At 35.3% G+C, this 24,587-nt stretch overlaps 1 protein-coding gene across 1 annotated transcript in view; it reads right to left on the reverse strand.

The window, feature by feature from the left end:
- DMD (dystrophin) overlaps positions 1-24,587 on the reverse strand; it is a gene marked incomplete at both ends in the record, with an annotated part of 1,915,324 nt that overhangs the window by 742,648 nt on the left and 1,148,089 nt on the right. The window contains 2 exon segments of the mRNA XM_084258879.1: positions 9,447-9,596; positions 12,482-12,629. Of these exon segments, the coding sequence (XP_084115005.1) occupies positions 9,447-9,596; positions 12,482-12,629 (298 nt within the window).

Here is a 24,587-nt window from a genome sequence, read left to right on the forward strand (position 1 = left end):
CTTCAAATTTGTTGGTAAAATATCTTACCCCTATTCTCAGCACTGCCTGAAATCAACAGTTTGGAAAATTAAAAACCTCACATTTTTATAAATGCGTTGTCACAAAGGGTGACCAGTTTGGTAGTAATTGTGATCAGGTGCCTCGGACAGGCCAAACTTCGCAGGGTCACTGAGGTGTCAAGAGAGAAGATGCTGACAAAGATGGTGCTGCTGCTAAGAACATTAGCAATTACCAATGATAATGATAGTTATTGAGTACAGGGTCAAGCCCACCTCTGAGAGTCTGATGTTTATTCTCATAACTGGGGTGACCCTCCATCTATTTTTATCTTCTAAAGTGAGACACTCATAAGAATGAAAAAGGGAACTATTAAAAATTATGATGGGGTGACAGACATAGCCAGAACAACAGAGCAAAGTGAGATGTATTCATGACATATAACCTAGTAAGAATTTCTCAGTGTGAAATTATAGCAGGCAAAGTCAAGGATGCTTTTGTTATAAATTTTTCATTACTACTCCCTCCTTCAACTCTCAGCCTCAAATTATTTAGCAACTATAAATTAGAGACATGAATAATTATAATGCTAAGCCATATGCCATTCTGCATGTCCTTTCAATAAGGCAAGGGTGGGGAATGATTATGAGATGTCAGGAACAGCATATGGCACATAGTGGTCACTCATTAGGTGTTTGTTGAATGACTTATTTAATGAAGGAATAAATGCTATGATGTTATCATTAACTACATGAAAGAAACTTGCAAGATGGTGTGATTTCCCTCAAAAAAAAAAATCAGGCTACAGGCCATAATAGTAAATAGATAAGCAGCATATTCTTGCTTGGCATTTTAGCTCATATATTCATAAAGTTAAGAAATGTGGATGTGTTGCAAATAGACTTTGGAGGAGAGTATCATGAGACCCTCAAATCTACAACAGATCTCTCTTTTGGCTGTTATTACTCCTAGTCTCCTAGTTAGATGGCTGACTTCTTACAATCATGTCTATCATTCCTAGTACATATTTTACAGTGTTTTTTTTTTTTTTCTGGGCCAGTAAATTCTAGTCAATATGGTGACAGCCCCTGTAAAGATTTTTTGCTTTAGTTAAAAAAGAATTCACATTAAGGACAGGGCTGAATGATCAGTACTAGCACAATCTAGTAATCATTGTTTTGGGATAGGAAATGAATCAATTCAGACAAATGCCCATTTGACCAATGGGCAAAAATCTAAGCTCTTGCTTGCTTAAATTTTCGCTATTTTACTCTCTACGTTTATAGTAATGACTAATAATTATGAACATTACATGGCAAATATAACTTTAAAAAGACTAAACACCATTTATCTGTTACAATTAAAAAAAGCAAATCTAAAATGTCTACTTCCCAATGGATACTTAGAAGTAACATCATTAGAGGTTAATGCAACATGAACCAGACTTTTGGAAATGTAGATCCAGTCCTTTATATATTATGGGAGACAGTCTAGCCCTTGAGATTTTACTATATTTTTACAGTCATGATGTTTATTTGTGATTTAGTTGGAATATAATCCCGGTGGCACAGTGGGTTAAGTGCCGCACTGCGAAGCTGTCCACAGCCTCAGCAGCGTGGTTTCGATTCCCGGCCGGCCAGGGAGAAACCCACATGGCGTAGCAGACCTCTCCTGCCTCGCCTGCTGCTCCCCTCAGCAGTGTCTTCGGCCCGTCTGCCTGTTCTCTTCCCCGCTCTGTCTCTGGTGAATTCTCTCACCCACCTGTACCCCAGTTCTTGTAAATAAATATTTTTAATAAAATAATAATCCCTGTAGTAGTATCAACATTACAAGAATTATTTCTATATTCAAACTTTGTGACATATATTTTTAAACCTAATTTCTAGGAAAAGTGGATAAGATCATTATATTAAGATGCATGTAACTGAAATTTATTTGTTTATAAAATGTTTTTGTCTATATATACTATTTCATACTATGCAAGTATTAGAAAATTAAATTAGAAATGCACTATTTACAAATAAATGGCAATGAGGCAAAATTTAAATTTATTCAACAAAATGAAAAAATATTTCTTGTGACTAGTAAGAATGCATAATATAAACTACCTGTAAAGTCACACAACACCAAAAACAGTAGATATAACTAATTCTGAAGCATAAATGTGCTTTCGTGTATTACACAATCACAAATGTTCCACAGTCAAGAATGTTCTGAAAAACCATTTGAGCACATCGCTTCCAACTTCCAAAACAGGGCACAAACTCAGCAAAACTCTCACTTTCTTTGACAGAAAAGAAGTCTCAGTTTTTACATTTAAAGGAGCAATGGCATGAAATGAAAAACCATGTTTTTTTCTACCATATTATCCATAGGAAAATCACTTGAGCCTCACTAAAAAGTTAAAAAACACTATTTCAGAATTTTTTTTTATTAAAATAGGTAACTGTGGTCTCAAATAAGTCACATAACCTTTTTAGGACTCAGTGTTCCAATTTAGATAAGAGAGTAATTTAGCTTCATTACCTCCTTTCATCTGAAAAAAAAAAAAAAAAACACTACAAGTCTACAAAATAAACATTCCATCATTTTTATGCTTTCAATTAGGTACAGGGAGCAAAGTATATGATAAAAAAATAAAGATTATCAAAGATTATTTTAATTCTAAATATAAGGTTATGGAAAATAAAGGCACACACAATGTGAAAAATAGCAATGAAGAAAGTAGATGCAAAGTGAGGACAGTAGAAGATGAAAGAAGGATTTACAGGTAAAGAGTCAGAGAAAAAGAGGGGGTATGAGAGATGTGTCAATACACTATCTGGACAAGAAAAACATAAGTGCATACAGGAAGGCAGAGTCATGATAGACAGAATTCTATCAACCCATAGGAAAAGACATACATAATAGAAAAGTAAGAAAGTGAGGGCCTCCCTGGTGGCCCAGGGGTTAAGTCTCAGCACTACCGACACGACTGCCCACCACAATGGCCTGAGTTCGATCCCAGGCCAGGAAGCTAACCCCCATGGCACAGCACACCTTGTCTGTCTCGCCCGCTGCTCCCCTCAGCAGTGTATTTCAGTAGATCTGCCTGTTCCGCTCCCCACTCTGGTGAATCCTTCCACTCCCCCCACACACCTCTGGCCTGCATCCCATTTTTCTGTGCAAAAATAAAATAATCTTTTTTTTTTTTTAAAGAGAGAGAACATATAAAGAAATGGGAAGAGTGATAAATATTGACAACAACATCAAGTCAGATGCATGTATAAAGATGGTAGAATGGGATACAGAGGTTCTAACAACATTCCCACTTTGTGGACCTTAAGGATGATAGTGTTAAAGACTATAAAAGTTAAGGTACGTTTTCGACACAATGATCTTATTACTTCATGATCCTTATCTGGAGGTAGTCAAAAATTTAAACCAAAGCTTGAATTCAGCTTTAAAGCAACATTTCCCATCTCTGCTTTACAGACAGACTATCCAGGCCAAGACAAGCTAAAAATTTTGCAGTGAATCCATTGTAGGGTACACCATTTCATTAACAAGCATTTTGCCTCTAATCACTGTTTGTTCTCTGGTCAGTAATGAAACAAAAAGGTACTAAAGTGACCAAATACGCAATATTGGGCATATTAGAGATAGCTGTGGAGACATGGGAACTACCACCAGAGTGTGTGATAATAGGGCTTGTTAGGAGATACTGAGTGATAAGGAAATGACATATTTGAATCCCAGCAACTATACTGGACTAGCTACAATTATACTATCCTTTGGATGGAGGAAGGGGCTAGAGAACACAGGGGAGGGATCCCTATGACTTCTTATCTCTTCTAATGACTGAGAATTTCAAGTTAAATGATGACCCCGACTGTCCCCTGATCATTTTTATGCACATTCTTTTCTAAACTATTGACTTGTGTACTGACCAAAATTTAGCACATCATTTATATTCCTAATTTTAAAACAACAGAGATTGGGTGGCAAAGAGATTAAACAGTGACAATGAAGTAATTTTAATGTGAATAATGAATAAGATTCCAAATTCTGTGAAAACTGGTGGCCAAGGCATAGCATTAAAATTATAATTTTAGGGAAAGGACACATAATATGGATGTTATAGTAATATAAAGCTAAACAAGCTGGTGTTAGCAGTCTTAGTTTTAATTTTAAACCATAAAAAACTGACTTTTCACTCTGTTGCTTAACAGGTAAAGCCTTCAATCATGTTGTACTATTCATAACGCATCTATTGTGTGTTTTAGTTTATATACATTTCTTACAAATATAATTTTTGAGTGACTTTTTGTGATATTAAGGGCTACTGAGATATCGTGCAAAGCAGTGTGTCTCTCCTTGTTCTGTACTTATGAGGAATGAACTTATCTGTATTATTATATGGCTATAAAATTTAATTGCTACTAATACACATCCCCTCCAAGTGTTTATCTTTACATAACTGTTTTGAAATCATTAGGGAAGAAATTTTGGATTTTTCAATATGAAAAAGACCACCTTTAAATGTTTTATCTGTTCTTTCACATACGTGAAAACATGTGTTGATATATAAAAATAAAAGGAGACCTGAATTATAGAGACCTAAACACACATTTCGATTTTAATGTCATAAATTTGGTACTTATTCCAGTTCATAAATATTTGATCAGTCATGTAAATAATCTGTTACAAGAACTTCAGTATCGTCAATTTAAAAATATAATAATCTGACACAATCCAAAGTGATGTCTCTATTATTTTCTTTTCAAATCGTCTGTGTACAGAAACTTTTCTCAATATAACTTCTTCGTACCTCTCAATTTATTTGGGTGCTGATGAATAACAAGTAATTCTTTGGAGGCAACTGTGTCATTTTTGAAAGATGCCATGCTATCTTACATGAAAATTATAGTTCTACAATATCATCCTGGCATGGATTTGCACCTGCTTTAAAGGATTACAATTTGCTTTATTTGTTGGATAAAACAAAGTTAACAGGTATTAAATAAGCTCAGCAGAGTAGAAGAATTGTAGTCAAAAGTATATGAGAGAGGTTTCAAAATATCCTTGGAAAGACACAGCATATATGGGGAAGGTACATATGGGGACACCAAAAGCAAGGGAGAAGTAGCCTTAGAAACTAGGGCAGACTGACAAAGTACACTGCTGAGGGGAGCAGCGGGCAGCAGGAGAGGTCTGTCGTGCCATGTGGGACCCTCGCCAGCAGTCAGGGATCGAACCGGCCCTGCAGAGACTGCAGGCAGCTTCGCAACCCAGCGCTCAAACACTGTGCCACCAGGGAGGTCAACTATGAACCAGAGACACACTGTGGTTGGCGGCGGGGAAAGGAGGAATTGGGGTCAAAATAAGGGGGTTGCAATTGTATGGGGAATATAAAAATAAAATTAAAAAATTAGAAACTAGGGCATATTATCATGGTAGATGTGAAGAGTGTTTGGATTAAAGATACCATGATGATTGGAGCTAAGACGCTGGACAAATATGGGGGTGCAGTTAGAAAGACTGTAAATGGAATAGGCCCCCTAGCTCAAAGCTACCAAGCAATGAACAGTTTTCCCTTAGGACTTTCCTTTAAGCAACAATGGATATATATCAAACTAAATAAAAAGTGTGTGGTTCTTATCTAAAGAAACTGAACTTGGAACCTGGAAAGAATGTCAGCAGTTGGGGTGGATATCTCAGAATAAAGTCCACTGCATTAAAGAATCTGAAGGTATCTGCCTTAGCCCACTGACAGAGAGCCAGCAAGACCAACCCAGAAACTAATAGCTCCTGGTCAGTCTTTCTATTTGGACATTCTTACATATAAGGATATAAAAGATCACTCAGCTGCACAAAAGAATCCTATAGCACAAAAAGAGAACATGACAAGGAAGAGGACAAATTCCTTGAAAGAAACAACTCAGGAAAGTCTGACACACAGAGAAATGAAAAAAAAAAAATCCAACCATCCCTCTGTCTACTAAAGAGACGGAACCAATTACCAAAATCTTTCGCATAAAAAAAGCCCTCAAAGCCCAGTTGGCTTTACAATTGAATTCTTCAAAACATCTTAGAAATAAATAATACCAATCTTCAGTAATTCTTTAAGAAAAAAAAGGAGAACCTCTTAACTTGTTTTATAAGGCTAGTTTAATACCGCTACTGACTCTTGAAAAGTTTATTATGAGAAAACATATTGACCATTCTCTGTCATGAAAAGAGATATAAAAGTCCTAAACAGCCTATTAAAAATTGAATTGGGGGCCTCCCTGGTGGCGCAAGCAGTTAAGCACTGAACTATGAAGTAATCTGCAGCCTCTGCAACATGAGTTCAATCCCCGGCCAGCCAGGGAGCAACCCACATGGCACAGGATACCTCTCCTGTCTCACCCGCTTGCTCCCCTCAGCAGTGTATTTCATCAATCTGCCTGTTCTGTTTCCCGCTCCGTCTCTGGTGAATCCGCTCAACCTCCTGCACATCTGGCCTGTACCCCAGTTCGTGTATAAATAAATAAATCTTTAAAAAAAATAAAAAAAAATGAATTGGGCCTCCCTGGTGGTGCACGTGTTAAAAAAGTCTCAGTGCTATCAAGCTATCACCAGCCACTGTGGCATGAGTTTGATCCCTGGCCAGGGAGATAACCCACATAGCGCACAGGCCTTTCCTGTTTAGCCTGCTGCTCCCCTCAGCAGTGTATTTCAGTAGATCTGCCTGTTCTGCTCCCCACTCTATCTCTAGTGAATCCTCTTACACCCTTCACCTTTGGCCTACACCCCAGTTCTTGTATGCAAAAAATAAAATAAAATAAAAATTGAATCCATCAATCTGTAAAAATCACAAGCCATCACAACAAATAGGATTTATTTCAGGAATCCTTGAGTGCTTTCATACTCCAAAAACTATAGTAGTCACTATAATTATAAGACATTCCTATGAAGAAGAAAAAGTATATACTCATTGTTATAAGTGCAGAGAAACAATTTGATTATGTTTAATATCTTTTCATAATAAAAATTTGATAAATTGGGAAAAAGGACAAATTCCTTAACCTAATTAAGAAAACTTACAAAAAGTCCTATAATAAACATCATATCTAATGACAAATTACTGAAAGTTTCCAACCTGAGATAGGGAAGGTGCCAAAACTGCCTATTATCACTTCTATTTAGCATTGATTTGGAAAGGCTAATCTGTGCAGAAAAGTCAAAACTTGGAACCACAAGGACTAAAAAGAGAAAAACTATCTCTATCCAATGCAGTAAAAAAAATATGCACATAAAAAAATGCACATAAAAAAATCCAAAAGACTTCACAAGTTGGGCCTCCCTGGTGGCGCAGCGGTTGAGCGCTGGGCTGCGAAGCTGCCTGCAGCCTCTGCGGCACCAGTTCGATCCCTGGCCTCCTGAGAGGGTCCTACATGGCGTGCAGACCTCTCCTGCCACACGCTGCTCCCCTCAGCAGTGTACTTTGGTCATTCTGCCTATTCTGTTCCCCGCTCTGGCTCTGGTTGATTCTCTCACCCTCCTGTGCTTCTGACTGTACCCACTGCTTGTATAAATAAATAAATCTTTAAAAAAAAAAAAGACCTCACAAGTTTTCAGTATTAAGAAGTGAAGTTAGCAAGGACATTGGATATATATATATATAGGATATATAAAATATACAAAAATATTTTATATTTTTCAATAACAGCAACGAGAAAATAAAATTGAAAACGAATCCCATTTAAAATAGGGTCAAAACAGCAACTGTCTGGCATTAAATCTAATACAACATGTACAGGTCTGCTGGACTGAAAACCGAAAAATATTACTAAAAAGGCATTAAAGAAGACCTAAATAAATGAGGGATGTATTGCATTCACATACTAAATGAATTGGTATTGTAAAGATGTTAACTGATCAACAAAATGAAAAAAAAAAAAAAACAATATCCTGGCAGGGGGTAGTAAGATCTGACAAGCTGGTTCTGATATTTATATGGTAAACCAAAGAACCAAAAATAGCCAATGCAATTCTGAATAAGAACAAAGTTTGAGGGTTGACATGACCAAGTCCCAATTGTATTCTTTCTTTTTTAATAAAACAATTATGTGTATGTGTGCATGTGTGTGTGTGAGTGTGTGTGTGTGAGTGTGTGTGTGTGCACAGAATGGAATTATTTAGCATAAAACAGAATGAAGTTCTGATACATGCTACAACCTGGATGAACCTGAATAACTGAGACAGAAAGGTTAAACACTGAATCAAAAGACACAAAAGTAGCAAGCAACAGAACAGTGATTGAAATTTGGGCAGTTTCATTCATGAACTCTTATTTTTGACCCCTTGAAAACATGCTAAGTGATAGAAGCTAGACCTTCAGGTGTACATACAGTAGGATTCCACTTATATGGACTATGTAGAATAGGCAAATTCAGAGGGCCCAAAAGTGGAATAGAGGTGACTTTGCATGTGAACAGGTTGTGAGGGTAAGAATGTGGAGTGACCTGTTTAATAGTTACAGAGATTCTGTTTAGAGTGATGAAAAAGTTTTTCGGAACATGATGGGTATTGTTGCCCATTGTGAATGTCATAAATGGCATTGAAGTGTACCCTGAAAACTTGTTAAATGAACAATTTTGAGTTATATATTACCACAATTAACTAAATAAATATGCCCAAACCATTGTTCACTTTAAAATGGGTGAACTGTATGGTATATGTATTATAGCTCCATAAAGCTGTTTTAAAATGATTCTTCATGAGGTAGGGTGACTGTAGTTGAAGGACACATGGAAAAGAATAGACTGTCCAGAAGCAGATTCATATATATTCACTTGATTTACAAAATTGCCACAGTAGGACAGTGGGAAAAAGACTGTCTGTAGATAATTGGTGATAGATCCATTGATGTTGCTTTTTGTTATAAATTCATAAGCACCATTTGGTTCTAAAAAGTATGCATTGATTTGATAAACATTTTTAAATACTATATTTAAAGGGTATCTGATAAAGACAAAGACTAACTAGTAAATAAAAACAAGTACATAAGCAAATACAACACCTGGAGAAGGTTAGCTTTTGTTAATTATTCATTAAGTCTATACTATAGGTAAGGATAAGTAATTTTGATTTACAGTACTATTGAACTAGAGCACTTTCATTTTGCTTAAATGCTGTCAATATACACCTAAATACTGAATCAATTGCTTCATCTCTTTTCAAGTCTACTTCTTTAGACTATTTCACGCAAAGTAATAGTGGCACTGGCTTTTGGTTGTTAATGTGCCATCATTTACCCTCACCATACGTTCCATGCAACCCAAATCATACATGTCTATGGTCAAGTTACAAAGAAACAAAGTCCTAGTCCAAATGCCAGTAACCCACTCAGTCACACCAACACAGCACCCATGATACTTGCAACCTTTAACACTTGTGACAGGGAAGATGGTTAATGCCTCACCTTTATCCACTGAAGATTTGTCTGCTTGAGCTTATTTTCAAGTTTATCTTGCTCTTCTGGGCTTATGGGAGCACTTACAAGCACTGTTCCTCCTGTTTCATTTAATTGTTTTAGAATTCCCTGGCGCAGGGGCAACTCTTCCTCCAGTAACTGAAACAGACAAATGCAACACCGTTTAAAATGAATTACAGCACAATTCCAACTACCTTCTCTTCACCTGTATTGATTTGTCTATCAAAATGAAGGAACTTGACTGAAGGCCTACTAGTAGTTCAAATACCAACAGTTTTCTACAGAGCACATAGCTGATGGACTGAAACACGGTCTCCCTAGTAGATTAGTCTATCCTAGAAAGGACCAGATTATATCATCCCTCAGAGATTTTTTTTTTCCAAGAGAAAAATGTTATATGGTACCATATAAAACAATACCTTGGAGTTAAGAGATTGAAAACACATCTGTCTCAGAAATAGACCAATCTAGATAAATTCAGCATCTTCTCAGATATTAAGCCCCTCTGCTGTATATACCACTAAGCAAAAACTGCACTACTATATTAAGAGATAACTACTACTGAGAACTTATCAGGTACTAGACACTGTGTCAAGATGTTCACATATATTATTCACTTGATCTTCACACATGTTCATTTATGTAAAAGGGAAATGAGACAGAGAGGTTAAATATCAAGTTCAAGGACAGTTTCATTCAAGAATCCTTTCTTGACCCCTCTACATCCTGAATTTCTTTTATTTATTCAGCGTTGCATTATACATGCCTATAAGAACACTATGGCTTTACTAACTTCAATGTATTTATGACATCTGAGCTGCAATGCCCATACAGTGCTACCAGCTATGTGAGGCTATTTAAATTTAAATTAATTAAGTCAATAAAAAACCTCAGTTCTTCTGTCATACTAGCTACTCTCAAAATATATAGAGTTACAGACAGCTTGTGACTACTGAAATGGATAATATAGAACATTTTGATCATCACAGAAAATCCTTTGGACAGTGCTGATATAGATTATTTAAGGAGAAAAGAAAATCAGCACATAGTTATAAGTGAATGCTGCCAAAGATGTCAATTACACGAGGTACCAATTATATTGCTATATGTGACACTCAATACATTTAGGAGAGATGAATTTCTAAGGATAGAGTGTATTTTTCTATTACATAATCATCTTCAAATACATAAACTATGGATCCACACTTTATTCTTGAATCCTAAAGGCCTAGTGCATGGTCTGACATTTAGTAGGTACTCTATATTTGCTTAATGAATTAAGCATTATTTTTATTTTTATACTTTATCCTCTGGTTAGGTACAAATTCCTTGTCTCACTGAAATAAGTGGCTGACCTGGAGTCTAATTTGCATGTGCAAACCCACTGAATCATTGGTAAAGCAGCAATCCCATTTTCCTTTGATTGTGTGAACTTGTGAAATGAGAATAACAGGGACCATTTTGAAAGTTTGATACGAAGATTAAATAAACAGCAGATGTAAAGACATCTAATACTTAACGCATACTACGGGATGATTAAATGTTAATTTCCCTTCCCTTTGACCTTCCCTTCAACAATTAAGACAAAACAGATCCAAAGAATATCTTTCCTAAAACTAAGTTAAGCCAACATACTCAATGCGAGGAGCAAGTCAGTCAAGTGAGGTATAAGCAGACATCACAGTAGAAAGGCAGGAAAAAACACTTAAATAAGCTGGATGTCTATTCAGCCAGTTTAGAATGTGAAACAAAGCCACGTCCCCCACTCCCAGACAAAACAAAGCAAAACAAAACAAAACATTGTTTCTGGCAAGTACAGATCCTCTAAAGAGAAGCTGAGGTGGTAGGGTTGATTTGACAATTTAGATCTTCCCTAAGAGATGGGATTCATTTCTTTTTCTTTTTTTTTTTTTTTTTTAGTCCTTTAACTGTTTATCTTTTTTATTTTATTTTATTTTTTTTATAAATTTTATTGTTATATTCCCCATACAATTGCAGCCCCCCATTCTGACCCCAATCCCTCCCCTCCCGCCCCCGCCCCCCTAAAAGTGTCTCTGGTTCATAGTTTTTTGTTGATTTTGATTTTCACTTTCTTATAGTTATTCATTTTCCTGGTCCCTTATTTAAGTTTTCTAGATTCCTGCTATGAGTGAGACCATCCGGTATTTTTCTTTTTCTTTCTGGCTTATTTCGCTGAGCATGATCCCTTCCAGCGCCATCCATGTTGCAGCAAATTGCATGTGTTTATCTTTTTTGAATGCTGAGTAATATTCCATGGTATATATGTACCACATCTTCTTGATCCAGTCATCTATTTTTGGGCATTTGGGTTGTTTCCAAAGCTTAGCTATTGTAAACAGTGCTGCTATAAACATAGGGGTGCAGGTGCTCTTTGGAATGGATGTTTCTGTGTCCTTTGGGTAAATACCTAGGAGTGGAATTGCTGGATCATATGGAAGCTCTATGTTTAGTAGGTCCAGAAATCTCCACACAGCTTTCCACAGTGGTTGGACCAGTTTGCACTCCCACCAACAGTGCAGAAGAGTTCCTTTTTCTCTACACCCTCGCCAACATTTGTTGTTGCTAGTTTTTTTAATATGTGCCATTCTCACTGGTGTAAGATGGTATCTCATGGTAGTTTTGATTTGCATTTCGAGATGGGATTCATTTCTATATTCTCCTCAGTTATCAAAATAATATGGAGCTGCGGAATTTTCCCATTTCAGTTCTAAAATTAATTTCAAATTTATTTCAAAAATACTACCATGCATTCATTATACACGCCCCCACACGTGTGTTTTAAAAACATTCATATATATATTTAAAATACACACATACATACACATATATATTTATACACACTTGTTTGGAAACAGGTTTAAGTAAAATAAAGTGAGAAAAAACTTGTAAGGAACTATCAATAACCTAATGGACAAGAAATCAATGATAAAATATATTAAAATAGATTCAGATATTCTTTGTACTTGCAGACACCCCTGAGGGGTTTTAGAAAATAAAATTACCTTGACTTGTTCAAGTTTATCTTTTAGCTGCTGCTCATTTCCAGGTTCGAGTGGAATACTACTGATGTTATCCGCTTCTTCCAACCACAGAACAAATTCATTTAAATCTCTTTGAAATTCTGACAAGATATTCTTCTGCTCGTCTAGCCTAGAAAAAGAATGAAATTGGTATAAGTAACATATTTCCCAAACTTTCTTAAAAATAACCTAAGAAACAAAAAAAAAACATGGCACATACTTTAAAGAAGATAATTTAAAAGATGTTAACAATACACATTTTTTTCCAAAGAAAAAAATTTCATTTACTTTGAGCAAAGCAATTTCAGTATTTCAAAAAGCTCTGACATATAAGAGATTAAAATTGGCCAAGAAAAAGATGTCTAATTTTAAAATCTCAGTAACATTAAGTTAATAAACTAGAACAGGGTTTCTCAAAGTCAGTTCTACTGACATTTAAAGTTGGATAATACTTTGTTGTGAGGGGCTGCCCTGTGCATAGTAGGAGTTTATCTCTGGCTCTACCTACTAGATGCCAGCACATCCCTTCCAGTTATGTCAACCATAAATGTCTTGAGGAATAACCAAATATCTCCTGGGGGTGGGGTACAATTGCCCCTGGTTGGGAACCATGCACTAGAGTGAGCATATTAAGCTGCATGTTTTAAAATGCTTAATTAAAATACACCTTTATGAATACTCATAGGGTAAAAGTAAAAACAAGGGTATTGAAATGAAAACATCAAATTATTATAATTTTTTTCAAATGATGACATACATCCTTTTTTAGGAAAGAGTAAAATTGATTTAAAAATTGAACATATGTCTTACTAGTGGAAGGTTTTAATTATAAAAAGGCATATACTGTATGTGATTCAATTAGCCATAAAGTTATTGTTACATACTGAATCATAACACTTGCGGCTGAACGAAATGGTTTCATTTAAAAGAATTTACAATATTGGTTTTGTTGTATTTTGGGAGCTATGTATCTCTTATGTGTAAGCCTTTATTAAAATATAATATACAAATAGGAAATTGCACTTGTAACTGTACTGCTCAGTATGGTTTGAAAATTGGATGTTCCATATAACCAGAAAAAAATAAAGTGTTATTAGAACCTCAAGAGGCTCCCTCTTGCCCTTGGCAGTCACTACCCCAAGTGTAACCAGAATCATATCAACTTTAATTCTTTTGCCTGTGTCGAACGTGATGTACATGGAATCAAATGGTATATACTTCTCTGTGTATTGTCCCATTCAATCAACATACATGTTGTGTATGGTTTAATTTCTGTATTCTTTTGGTTGTATAACATCCAATTGTCTAAATATATAAATATCTCTCTATTGGTAGACATTTGGGTTGTCAACATTTTGGGGATGGTTAGCTAATATTTTGTTGTTGTTGTTGCTTCAAGTTAACAAACATTTGAGGGATTATTAAATTCTAGGCACTCCACTGAGCATTAAGATTAAAGATGGATATGTTCCATGCCTTGCTTGAGGGTCTCACGGTCTAGAAGAGGAAGCCAGGATGCAAACCAATGACTGATGGGGTGTTGTGGAAGGATAATAGATTTCTGGGGAAGGGCACATGCGTGTCCCAGAAAAGATAATGATCTCCCTGGGTCTTAAGGCGTGGAGAGAATTGAATAAGATACCTGAGGGGAAATACTATACTGTCAAAACGATAGCAACAATGTGAAACAATGGTCATTCAATAACAATACATGAACTTGACAAAGTTAACTATGTCCTTATCATTTAAATGTCTGATTTTACTAAGAAATTATTCCTTCAAAATTATTTAAATTTCTGTAACTCATTCACTTTTGTTGCATTATTCCCCTAACTTCCTGCTCGGCCTCTGACGCCCCTGTATCACTTTTCCCTTCAGAGGAACTAATGTTTGTCTTTTTTCACACATCATCATACTCTGTGGTATCAATAATGTTGGGGCACACTTATATTGGCTAATAATTAAGGGTGTGACCATTCCATTCACTAGTCTGATCAAGTTATTGAGTTCTAGACTATAGATCGAAATGTGAACCATTTTATGTTCAATCCATATTTTTCTTGCACATTATAAATATATTTTTACTTTTATTACTTTGGGGGGAGAGAGGGATAATAATGCCCTTAGCATCATTTATGAAAGCAGCTATGACAACCTCCTCAGTTTACTTCATTTCAAAATTATTTCCAATCACAAGGAAAGATTTAAGAAACACTTTCACAAATCACCTGTGGCTTTCTGTAATTTCATACTCAGAATGTTCATCCTCAGAATCTGCTGGCATTGAAAGTAGTATTTTTTTACTAATCATTTTTTGAAATGTTATCTTCCCAACACAAAAGGGCTTTTTTCTCAGTACAACAAAAGTCAAAATCCTAAGTGTATTGAACAGTGAATAGACAAATTTTATTTTTACTTCCACTTGAAGAGTTACATTTGGTATAAAAGTTTACAAATAATGGATTTTATTTTGATTTTTTCAGTATAAAAAATGTTGCCTTGATGGCATATTATAATGTAATGTTAATTGCTTGTAGGATAGTTAAATGTCAGTATTGAAACTAATCTTTAGCTGTTCTCTTGTTGATATGAAAAAAATGTTCACCAAGCATGTATTTTGTTACAATGTAAATCAAGAAACCCACATATATAAGGTGTGTGTGCTCTTTCTAAAAACCACAAACTAAGACTGATAAATTATCAATATAATTTAACATTTGCTAATTTTACTACATTCTTTAGTTACGTATATGCAGGGAAGTAATAGGGATTATAAATTAAATTTGAGAGATGTTTAAAAAGAGACAATAACAAAAACAAAGAGAAACCCCACCAACTGGGAGAACATTTTTGCACCCAACACTAATGATAAAGGACTGATCACAAAAATCTGCAAAGAGCTGATGAGACTCAACAACAACAAATAAAATAATACAGTCAAAAAATGGGCAGAAGAGCTAAAAAGAAACTGCTCTGAAGAGGAAATGCAAATGGCCAACAGGCATATGAAAAAATGTTCAACATCACTTGTCATCAGGGAAATGCAAATCAAAACTACCATGAGATACCATCTTACACCAGTGAGAATGGCACATATTAAAAAAACTAGCAACAACAAATGTTGGCGAGGGTGTGGAGAAAAAGGAACTCTTCTGCACTGTTGGTGGGAGTGCAAACTGGTCCAACCACTGTGGAGAGCTGTGTGGAGATTTCTGGACCTACTAAACATAGAGCTTCCATATGATCCAGCAATTCCACTCCTAGGTATTTACCCAAAGGACACAGAAACATCCATTCCAAAGAGCACCTGCACCCCTATGTTTATAGCAGCACTGTTTACAATAGCTAAGCTTTGGAAACAACCCAAATGCCCAAAAATAGATGACTGGATCAAGAAGATGTGGTACATATATACCATGGAATATTACTCAGCATTCAAAAAAGATAAACACACACAATTTGCAGCAACATGGATGGCACTGGAAGGGATCATGCTCAGCGAAATAAGCCAGAAAGAAAAAGAAAAATACCGGATGGTCTCACTCATAGCAGGAATCTAGAAAACTTAAATAAGGGACCAGGAAAATGAATAACTATAAGAAAGTGAAAATCAAAATCAACAAAAAACTATGAACCAGAGACACTTTTAGGGGGGCGGGAGGGGAGGGACTGGGGTCAGAATGGGGGGGGGGCTGCAATTGTATGGGGAATATAAAAATAAAATTTATTATTTAAAAAAATAAAATAAAACCATATATTTTATGATAAAAGGACTGTCAATAATTTAAGATGACAAACAGTGATATATGTTTGCTATAAAAAGAATTATAAGAACTTCATTTTTCTGATATTAACAGTAACTTAATAGACTTGTTTTCATTAAAAAAAAAAGGGGAATTCTCATGAACTGTTGATGGGAATGTGAACTGGTGCAGATACTGTAAGAAACAGTATGGAGAGCTCTCCAGAAATTAAGAACAGAACTACCATATGATTAAGATTTTCTATTCTGGGTATTTATCTGAAGAATATGAAATTCAAGAATTTCCAGTAAAAATATTTACAATAGCCAAGATATGGAAATGACCTGAAGGAGCATCAATAAATGAATGGGTAAAGATGGAAAACTACTCAGCTATTAAAATAAAACAGGGGAAACCTTGCTATTTGCAACTATGCTAAATCAAATAAGACAGGGAGAGGAAGACAAATACTTGATCATTTCATTCATACATGTAAGATAAACCAACCAAGCAAACAAACAAAAGAAAACTCTTAGAAACAGAACAAATAAATATATGGTTACCAGAAGTGAAATGGGGCTGGAGGGTAGGTAAAAAGGATGAAGGGGTCAACTGAATGTTGTAGATGGAAAATAGATTTTTTTTTCCCTGTGGTGATCATAATGTAGCATATATAATGTAGCACTATAATGCTGTATACCTGAAAGTTATGTTATAAATCAATCTTACTTTTAAAAACATTAAGGGTATGTCCAGCCAAGAAAAAGAGGGAATATCTGCCATTCATTGTAATTGAGATTTATACACTTTTTGGAATCAACTCTATAAATATTTTGTATCTTGTTTTCTTAATTTAACATTCTGCTATATTTTCTAAAGTCATTAATTTCTCTTTGAAAAACTGATTTTTAAGATCTGAATAATAAGCCCTATATGAGTACACCATATTTTACCACTCTTCTGTTATTAGTCACTTAGTTTGGTTCTAATTTTTCATTATAATAAATAACCCAATGACAAACACATTTACTTATGCATTTTGGCTCATGTGCACATTGATAAATTTCTTTGTAATACTGGTTGTAAGAACACTCGTGCAATGCCACCAACAGTTACAAAATATTGTCTCAATACATTTTCACCACTATAAGCATTACGATTGATAGACTTGATAGAAGGAAAAGAGTTTGTCATGGATCTTTTTACATTTTTTTTATACTAGTAGGGAAGCTGAAAAATTTTGTGTGTGTGTATATTTGTCATTTCTGTTTCTGTCATTGTCCACTGAGTCTGTTGCCTATTTTTCCTCAGTGTTTTATTTGTTTTTAAGATCTATTTTTCACATTACCATAAGAACATATTATTGAAAAATAACTTTGAAAAGTGGCTTAAAATTATCTTTACTTTGTACAAGCAAAAATCAGCTGTTTCTAACAGGTATTACATTAAATCTACAGATCAGTTTGGGAATTATTTCCATCTTGGCATGGTCAATTCTTCTAACATGTGATCATAGGGTGTCTTTCTAATTATTTAGATATTCTGTAATTTCTTTCAACAGTACATTAGAGTTTTCAGAGTATAGGCTTTGCCCTTCTTTTGTTGATTTCATTCCTAAGTAGTTTACTCTTCCTCATATTATTGTAAATGGAGTTGTTTTCTTAATTTTATTTTTTGATTGGGTATTGCAAATGTATGGAGATACAATTGATTTTTGTGTAATGATCGTGTGTCTTTCTGAATTTGTTTGTTGGTTCTAGTAATTTTTTGGTGCATTCTTTGGGCCTTCCTATATACATGACCTTTTCATCAGCAAGCAGAGATAGTTTTACCCTTTCCTTTCCAAAAACAACAAAAAATACATTTACATGTAAACTCTCCCTGCAAGGGTGTCTCCCTCATTTTCAAATAAAATGTTAATTCTTCCTTTGCTATTTTTCATTGACATTATTATGAAAATTATCTCCATTTTATAACTGTTAGACATCCACCTTTACTTCATTCAAGATCTGAAACTTTAATTAAAAAAAATGAGAAATGCTTAATCCATCTTAAATTTATATGAAGTTTCTGAGCTTGAAGGATTTTTCAGAAACTGATCTATTCCCTAGTACAATATATTTTTTATTAATTTGAGGTGATTTCTTCATTATATTTTGTTTATCCAAATTATTTTGATATATTTTTCTCTCTCTTTCTGGTGTGGGGAACCGAAGGAAATAATCCTGTTCCTTTCTGTAGTCCAGGCTGGCAAATTATCAAACAAGCATCAGGTAGCCTGATAAGAAAAAAAGTCAAAAAGAATATTGAAGTTTATACATAAGGTTCTATTTAGTAACCTATAGATTTCTGACAGCAATGTACTACTTCAACCATCGCAGGCTTAAACTATATTTAATTTCTGGTTGGTTAACTACCACCTCTGCTACCTTAGCTATTCTAATTTATGTAATACAAGTATCATTTGGTCAAATTAAAAACAAGATCTCATTGGGGACTTTGATAAAGATTCCATTAAACCAATAAATTAATTTGTGAAAAAAATGACTGTCTTTCCAGTATGAATCTGCTACATTTTCTGTTTATAGTACATTTGGATATTGAGACTATCTGGGGCCCATCCGTGCACTATAAATAATTAAGTACACTTTCTAATTAACCTTCAGCATCGGTTTGAAAGACAGTGACTTGCATTTGATTTTATGGATATTAACTGTACACTAATTTAGAAAACGCTAAAGAATTCCCAGATAGAACAAGTCATCACTTAAAAGTACAAGCTTTGGCCAAGCTATTGGCCATAATCATTCTTTTTACACAACGTTTGCGGAAAACTTTTCTCTGATGATTTAATTTTTTAAAAAGTACAGCATCTTTTTAAATATGAAAACATTTGGTAGTCATTTCTTGTCTCGGTTTGTGTTTTATACTTTGAAATATAAAAAAGACGGTGCGAAATCCCATTGGGACCTTGTTATAATCTGCTTTTTCAAGCCCATGTGTTTTCTGAAATTTCAAAAGCCTCAATTTGAAGTTTTAAAAGCTGCAATTTGAATTTATGTATTCAGATGATTGCAGAAAAGCGAGGGAACGCAGTTAGCATTTCCAGGCTTGTCTCTTGACAGAACAGTTTAAACGTGCTTTATATTGGCATTCATCACATGAAGTGTTATTTCTTTGTTTACCTACTCGCTTAATGCTTATGGTAGAATTTATTCAGGCATGTGGTAGTAATAATAATGAATGGGATATTTAACATTACCCATCTGCAATTAAGTGCTAAATATTTTACTTTTAGAGGCATTTCAATACATTTAGCTATTTTTTTTAAAAAAGAATGGCTTTTGTTAGAAATATTGGCTCTGTTGCCATTTACATTATAAATGCTCTTAATGCAATTGAAGGAAGCACATATTATGATAAGGAGAGATTTGCATAATCAGAAAGGAAGAGTTACTGATGTGTTGCTAAGTTCAATGAATTTAACATTAACTCTTAATGAACATTTTCTGTGGGGCTGCTTGAATGGTAAGAGGAAAAGGCTGCCAAATCAAATGGCATGATTTTAGAGGGGAGGCTCTACCAAGTGTATCAGTCCAAGTGCTAGATATTTTCACATTAGAATCTGTTTAAATACTCTATACATCCTTTCCATTGCTTTACTAATATTCACAATAAAGAAACTGAAGCCCGAGGTGCTTGTAAACCACATATATCTAAACATAAAGTGATTATCCCATTGTCCAAACGAGAAGTTTCCTTTAAGTCAGAAACTTTAGAAAATCTACGTATCATGTTTAGTTCCTTTGTTTGACTGTACATACTAATTTCAAATTATATACTACAGAATATATGATTTAGAAAGATTGCATTTTCCCATTCATAGTTTGTGCAAAAATCGTGTAAACATTCTTCACATGCACCTTCCATACTGGAATTGTTATCTTGATGGATGCACTTTTTGAGTGACCTAATTCAGTTTTCTAGGAAGTTGACCTGGGCTTCTACCTGTGTGGCCTGAGGTGCAGTGCTGCTAAGCCCATGTGTAATGTTCTACTGGAAATTTTATTCAAAGCCACAAGCACACATTTACATAACGTAAGACAGTTTTATGTTACATAAAGACAGTTTTTCTTTTTTCGGTGCCATATGTCCATGAGCTACATAATGTATCTACTTACTGAGCTGCTTTTTAAAATATTTTTTCTAGAGCTTGTTTACAATGGCATCCACTCTTAAAATTGTGATGTCATACCGAAGTTGATCACCACTTTCCTTAAACAAGTTTCCATCTCTATAAGTACCTTTTTCTTCTATAAGCAACCAAAATAAGCATCAATTGCCTAGTATAAGCAACCAAAATAAGTATCAATTGAGATTAAGCCAACATGTCTTTCCCACACACCAGTTTTGCTGTTTTGAACAACATAAAGCAGGTATTTATCTTTCAATCTGAGAAATTTAGACGGATTCAAATATAAGGTATCTCTTATGGAAAAAAAAAAATGTCACTTACATTTAGGCACATGTCCTAACTATCACAGGTCACACGCTCTCTAGGACATTGTCAGAAATAACTGTTTTTAAATCAACTAACTAGTGAGTGCCTGAGTCAGACAATTAGACATTTATTCATTTTTTGCAAAAAGCCTGTGCCTTATTAAAATGAAGTTCTCCTGAGGTTTCTCAGCCATTTATGCTTTAATATTGAGGAAAAATTAGCAACTGGGTAGATGCAGAGAATGCAAGGGAAATCATGAAACTTAGCAGTGAGTTTCTGAAAGAAAAAAAACAGACTAAAAAACAGTCCTGTAAGTTATTAGCTGAGTGTGTGCATTTGGACAAGTTGTTTAACCTCTTTCCTCAGCTTAAAATTGGGACAATAAACACTTCATATTGTGCTTACATGGATTAAATTTGCTTTCAGAAACACCACTTCTAGCCTATAGCTTCACTAATAGCAAGCATTCAAATAATGGTAGTGAAAATAAAGAGTTAAAAACAGGAAGAGAGCTAGGAAATATTGAGTAGAGCTGTGGCTAGTTGCAGTTAAAAAAGGGTGATCATTGGGACTCCCTGGTGGCACAAGGGGTTAAGATGCAACCTATGAAGCACAAGTTCGATCCCTGGCCAGGGAGCTACCCACATGGCGCAGCAAACCTCTCCTGTCTTGCCTGCTGTTCCCCTCAGCAGTGTATTTCAGTCAATCTGCCTGTTCTGTTCCCCACTCTGTCTCTGGCGAATCCTCTCACCCTCCAGACCTCTGGCCTGTACCCCAGTTTTGTATGCATAAATAAATACATCTTTAAAAAAATTTTAAAAAAGGGTGATCAGAGAAGGCCTCAGAGGGAAGGGGGTTTGGGAGTCAAGTGCTCATGGCAGGCACTGGCTAGCTGCTTATCAGAAATGTTGATTGTTTTAACTATGAAGCTAGGCTTCATTTTCCAGCCTGCCCTGCCATTAGGTGCAGCTACATATCTGAATTCTAACCAAGAGAAAGTGAGCACAACCTTTTCTAGACTTAGCTTATAGCCCTGACCCATGCAGTCTCTCACCTGTGATATACCTTTTTCTTTCTCTTTGTATGTACAAAAGCACAGTGATTTTGAAAGCCATGTGTTACAGATGTCAGAGCTACAAAAATCAATGCTGCCTGGGTTCCTGATTCATAATTTGGAGGGTCGCTGCTTGCAAACCAGAAGTATGCTTTTGAATTTTGCATGACGAAGAATTTCCTATTGTGTTAAGCCACTGAAAATTGGGGCTTCCATTTTATAGCAGCTTAAATGAAGCAATTAAGGTGATGGAGCAAGATATGTAAACATTGGGGGCAAAAACTCTCAGCAGAGGAAACAAGTTCGAAAATCCTGAGGTAAGAGTATGGTCAAAATGTTCTGAAACAACAACAAAAAAAGATTAAAATAAAGTTTGGAATGGAAAGAGAAGGAGGGGTAGTAGAGGAAGAAGTAAAATTTTGGGAGATCCTAATAGAAACCCAAGGTTTTGCAATTTGTATTCCCTGTTGAATGCAGTTCTAGAACAGAAATTCTAGATTAATCTTTTGGGGGATCTTTTGATAGAGCTTTGCTTTCTAAGCCTATTTATCAGGTTTGATTGACTAACCAAACCCCAGAACTTTCTCCCTATTTCCATTATGTGCTCTCTCTACAGGTGCTGAAATCGATTTCTGAAAACACTGAAGATGCTTTGGACCCTCATCTATCAGAGGCAGGATGACAAATTTATCAGCCAAGTCTGTAATAAAGCCATTACCATCTGGTGGAAGATGAAATGAAGAACAAATAATCTCAGACTTTCTGTTTTCAATCAAAGCTAGGTTTCCCCCTACCCAGACACTGAAAAGACCATTATCTTCTCTCTCAAACCTGCTCCTCCATCAACCTCCATGGGTGGTTCTGCCAGCTTGTACTCTCTCAGCCAGAAATCTGAGACCATCCTTAATTCTTATTCTTCCCTCTCCCTTACTCATAGGATATCAGTAAATATGACCCCATAATTTTTCTAAAGTCTCTACTTCTGTCCATACTTCTCTCACTGTGTCCTCTCTCATCTTCTTTCTAGATTAGTAGATTATACGACTTCAATAATTCCTACTGCCCATGACATAAAATACTACTCCTTTAACATGAGCCACAAAGCTTTTGATGATCTGGTATCTACTGACTTCTATTTCTTCATCGTTCTTTACATTCTACAATGTGCTGAATAACTTATTCTTCTTTAAAATCCAGTACCATATTCATGTCAGGATCTAGCATACTCTGTTTCCCGTGTCTGGGATACCCTACCCTAAATTTTAATCTAGGTAGCTTCTAGTTTCCTCTTCAATCGCAAGTTAGACATCATTTCCTGTATGAAGTTTCCCTAAATTAATCAGCATCCCCTCCAAGCAATTCTAGGATATGGGCCTTGTTCTATAATCTCATAGGTCCTTATAATTTTTCTATTGCAGATTATACTTTCTATGTCTGTCAATATGTTGCAAGCACCCTAAGGAGAAGTACTCTGTTTATTGTGATCACACACTGTTCAAGTGCCTACTACATAGTATTCTTTCAATTCTCAGATTTGTAATCTCAGAATGACACCATATTAATTATGTAACAAATTGTTCATATTATTCTTGGGAGGTTTCCCATGAAAAACAAAGCATATGTTAAGGGAAGACAAATTCTGTGTAAATTTAAAATTGGGGAAAGCTATATTCCAGGGGTTTACAAACTATAGAGTCAAATCCCGAACACCAGATTTGTGAAATGAATTCTGTTGGAACACACCACACCACACCCACTCATTTACATATGGTCGATGACAATTTTGATACCCCAATAGCAGAGCGGAGTGACTACAGAAACTGGATGGTCCACAAGGCAAAAAGCATTTACTATCTGCCACTTCCACAAAGTTTGCTGACATCTGATATTTACTAAATCTCTTTCTTAGACACGTACTCAGGAACCAAAGTTAGAATTTTGGTATAAGAAAATCTGTAATCTTTTTCACTCATTTAAAAGAGTGATCACAAAAATGTGGACAGCCATTAAAACTCCCCTTCACTCTTGAAATCATTACTAACACGTTACATAATTATTATTTCACAGGATGCAACATGGGGGCAACTAATGGAAAACTAGACATTGCATCTAATTATAAGTATTTGTTGTATTTAAATTTACTAAAGTTACCCACTATGAGACGCTATGGCAATTGAAGCTTAGAATCAAACATGGAAAGATATTCAGTAAAAGAAAAAAAAAAAAGACTCCATCCTTTGTCTTCTTTTCTTCTTTGCTTTTATCTTACTCATTTCTATGTTTTTCTCTTTCTTCTTACTCCAAAACCAACTTTATCTGTTCTTTTATAATTTTATACTCTTTTAAAGAATATCCAGTCATTGTTTTTGTGGGCACTGTGGTCGTTTTTCTTACTTTGCCTGTTTTGAATTCCTCAGGGTACTTGTAATTTCCATCCCCAACCCAATGTCATCTACTGTCAAACACTATGTCCACTTCCAGTGGAATATAAATATATTACATAGGCAAGGACAAGGGGGGGGAGGGGAGGGGGCAGGGAGAGGAAATACATTGCTCACAATTTTCATCCTGGAAAAGAAAGGGCAAAGGACAACTCTATTTGAATTATTTAAAATTTGCCATAACTCCAGGTAAGTTCTTCAGAAACACAGATTACTATACTTTAAAGGAATATAGCCTCAGGAGGTACAGGAATAGTTACATCCTCTCAAGCAGCAGTTCCTGAAGTGAGGTCTGGGGATCCCTGGGGGTCCTTGAGATACTTTCTGGAGGCCTGTGAGGTCAAAACTA

Source organism: Talpa europaea (assembly GCF_964194135.1).
Source record: "Talpa europaea genome assembly, chromosome: X".
In the NCBI taxonomy this organism is placed as follows: Eukaryota; Metazoa; Chordata; class Mammalia; order Eulipotyphla; family Talpidae; genus Talpa; species Talpa europaea.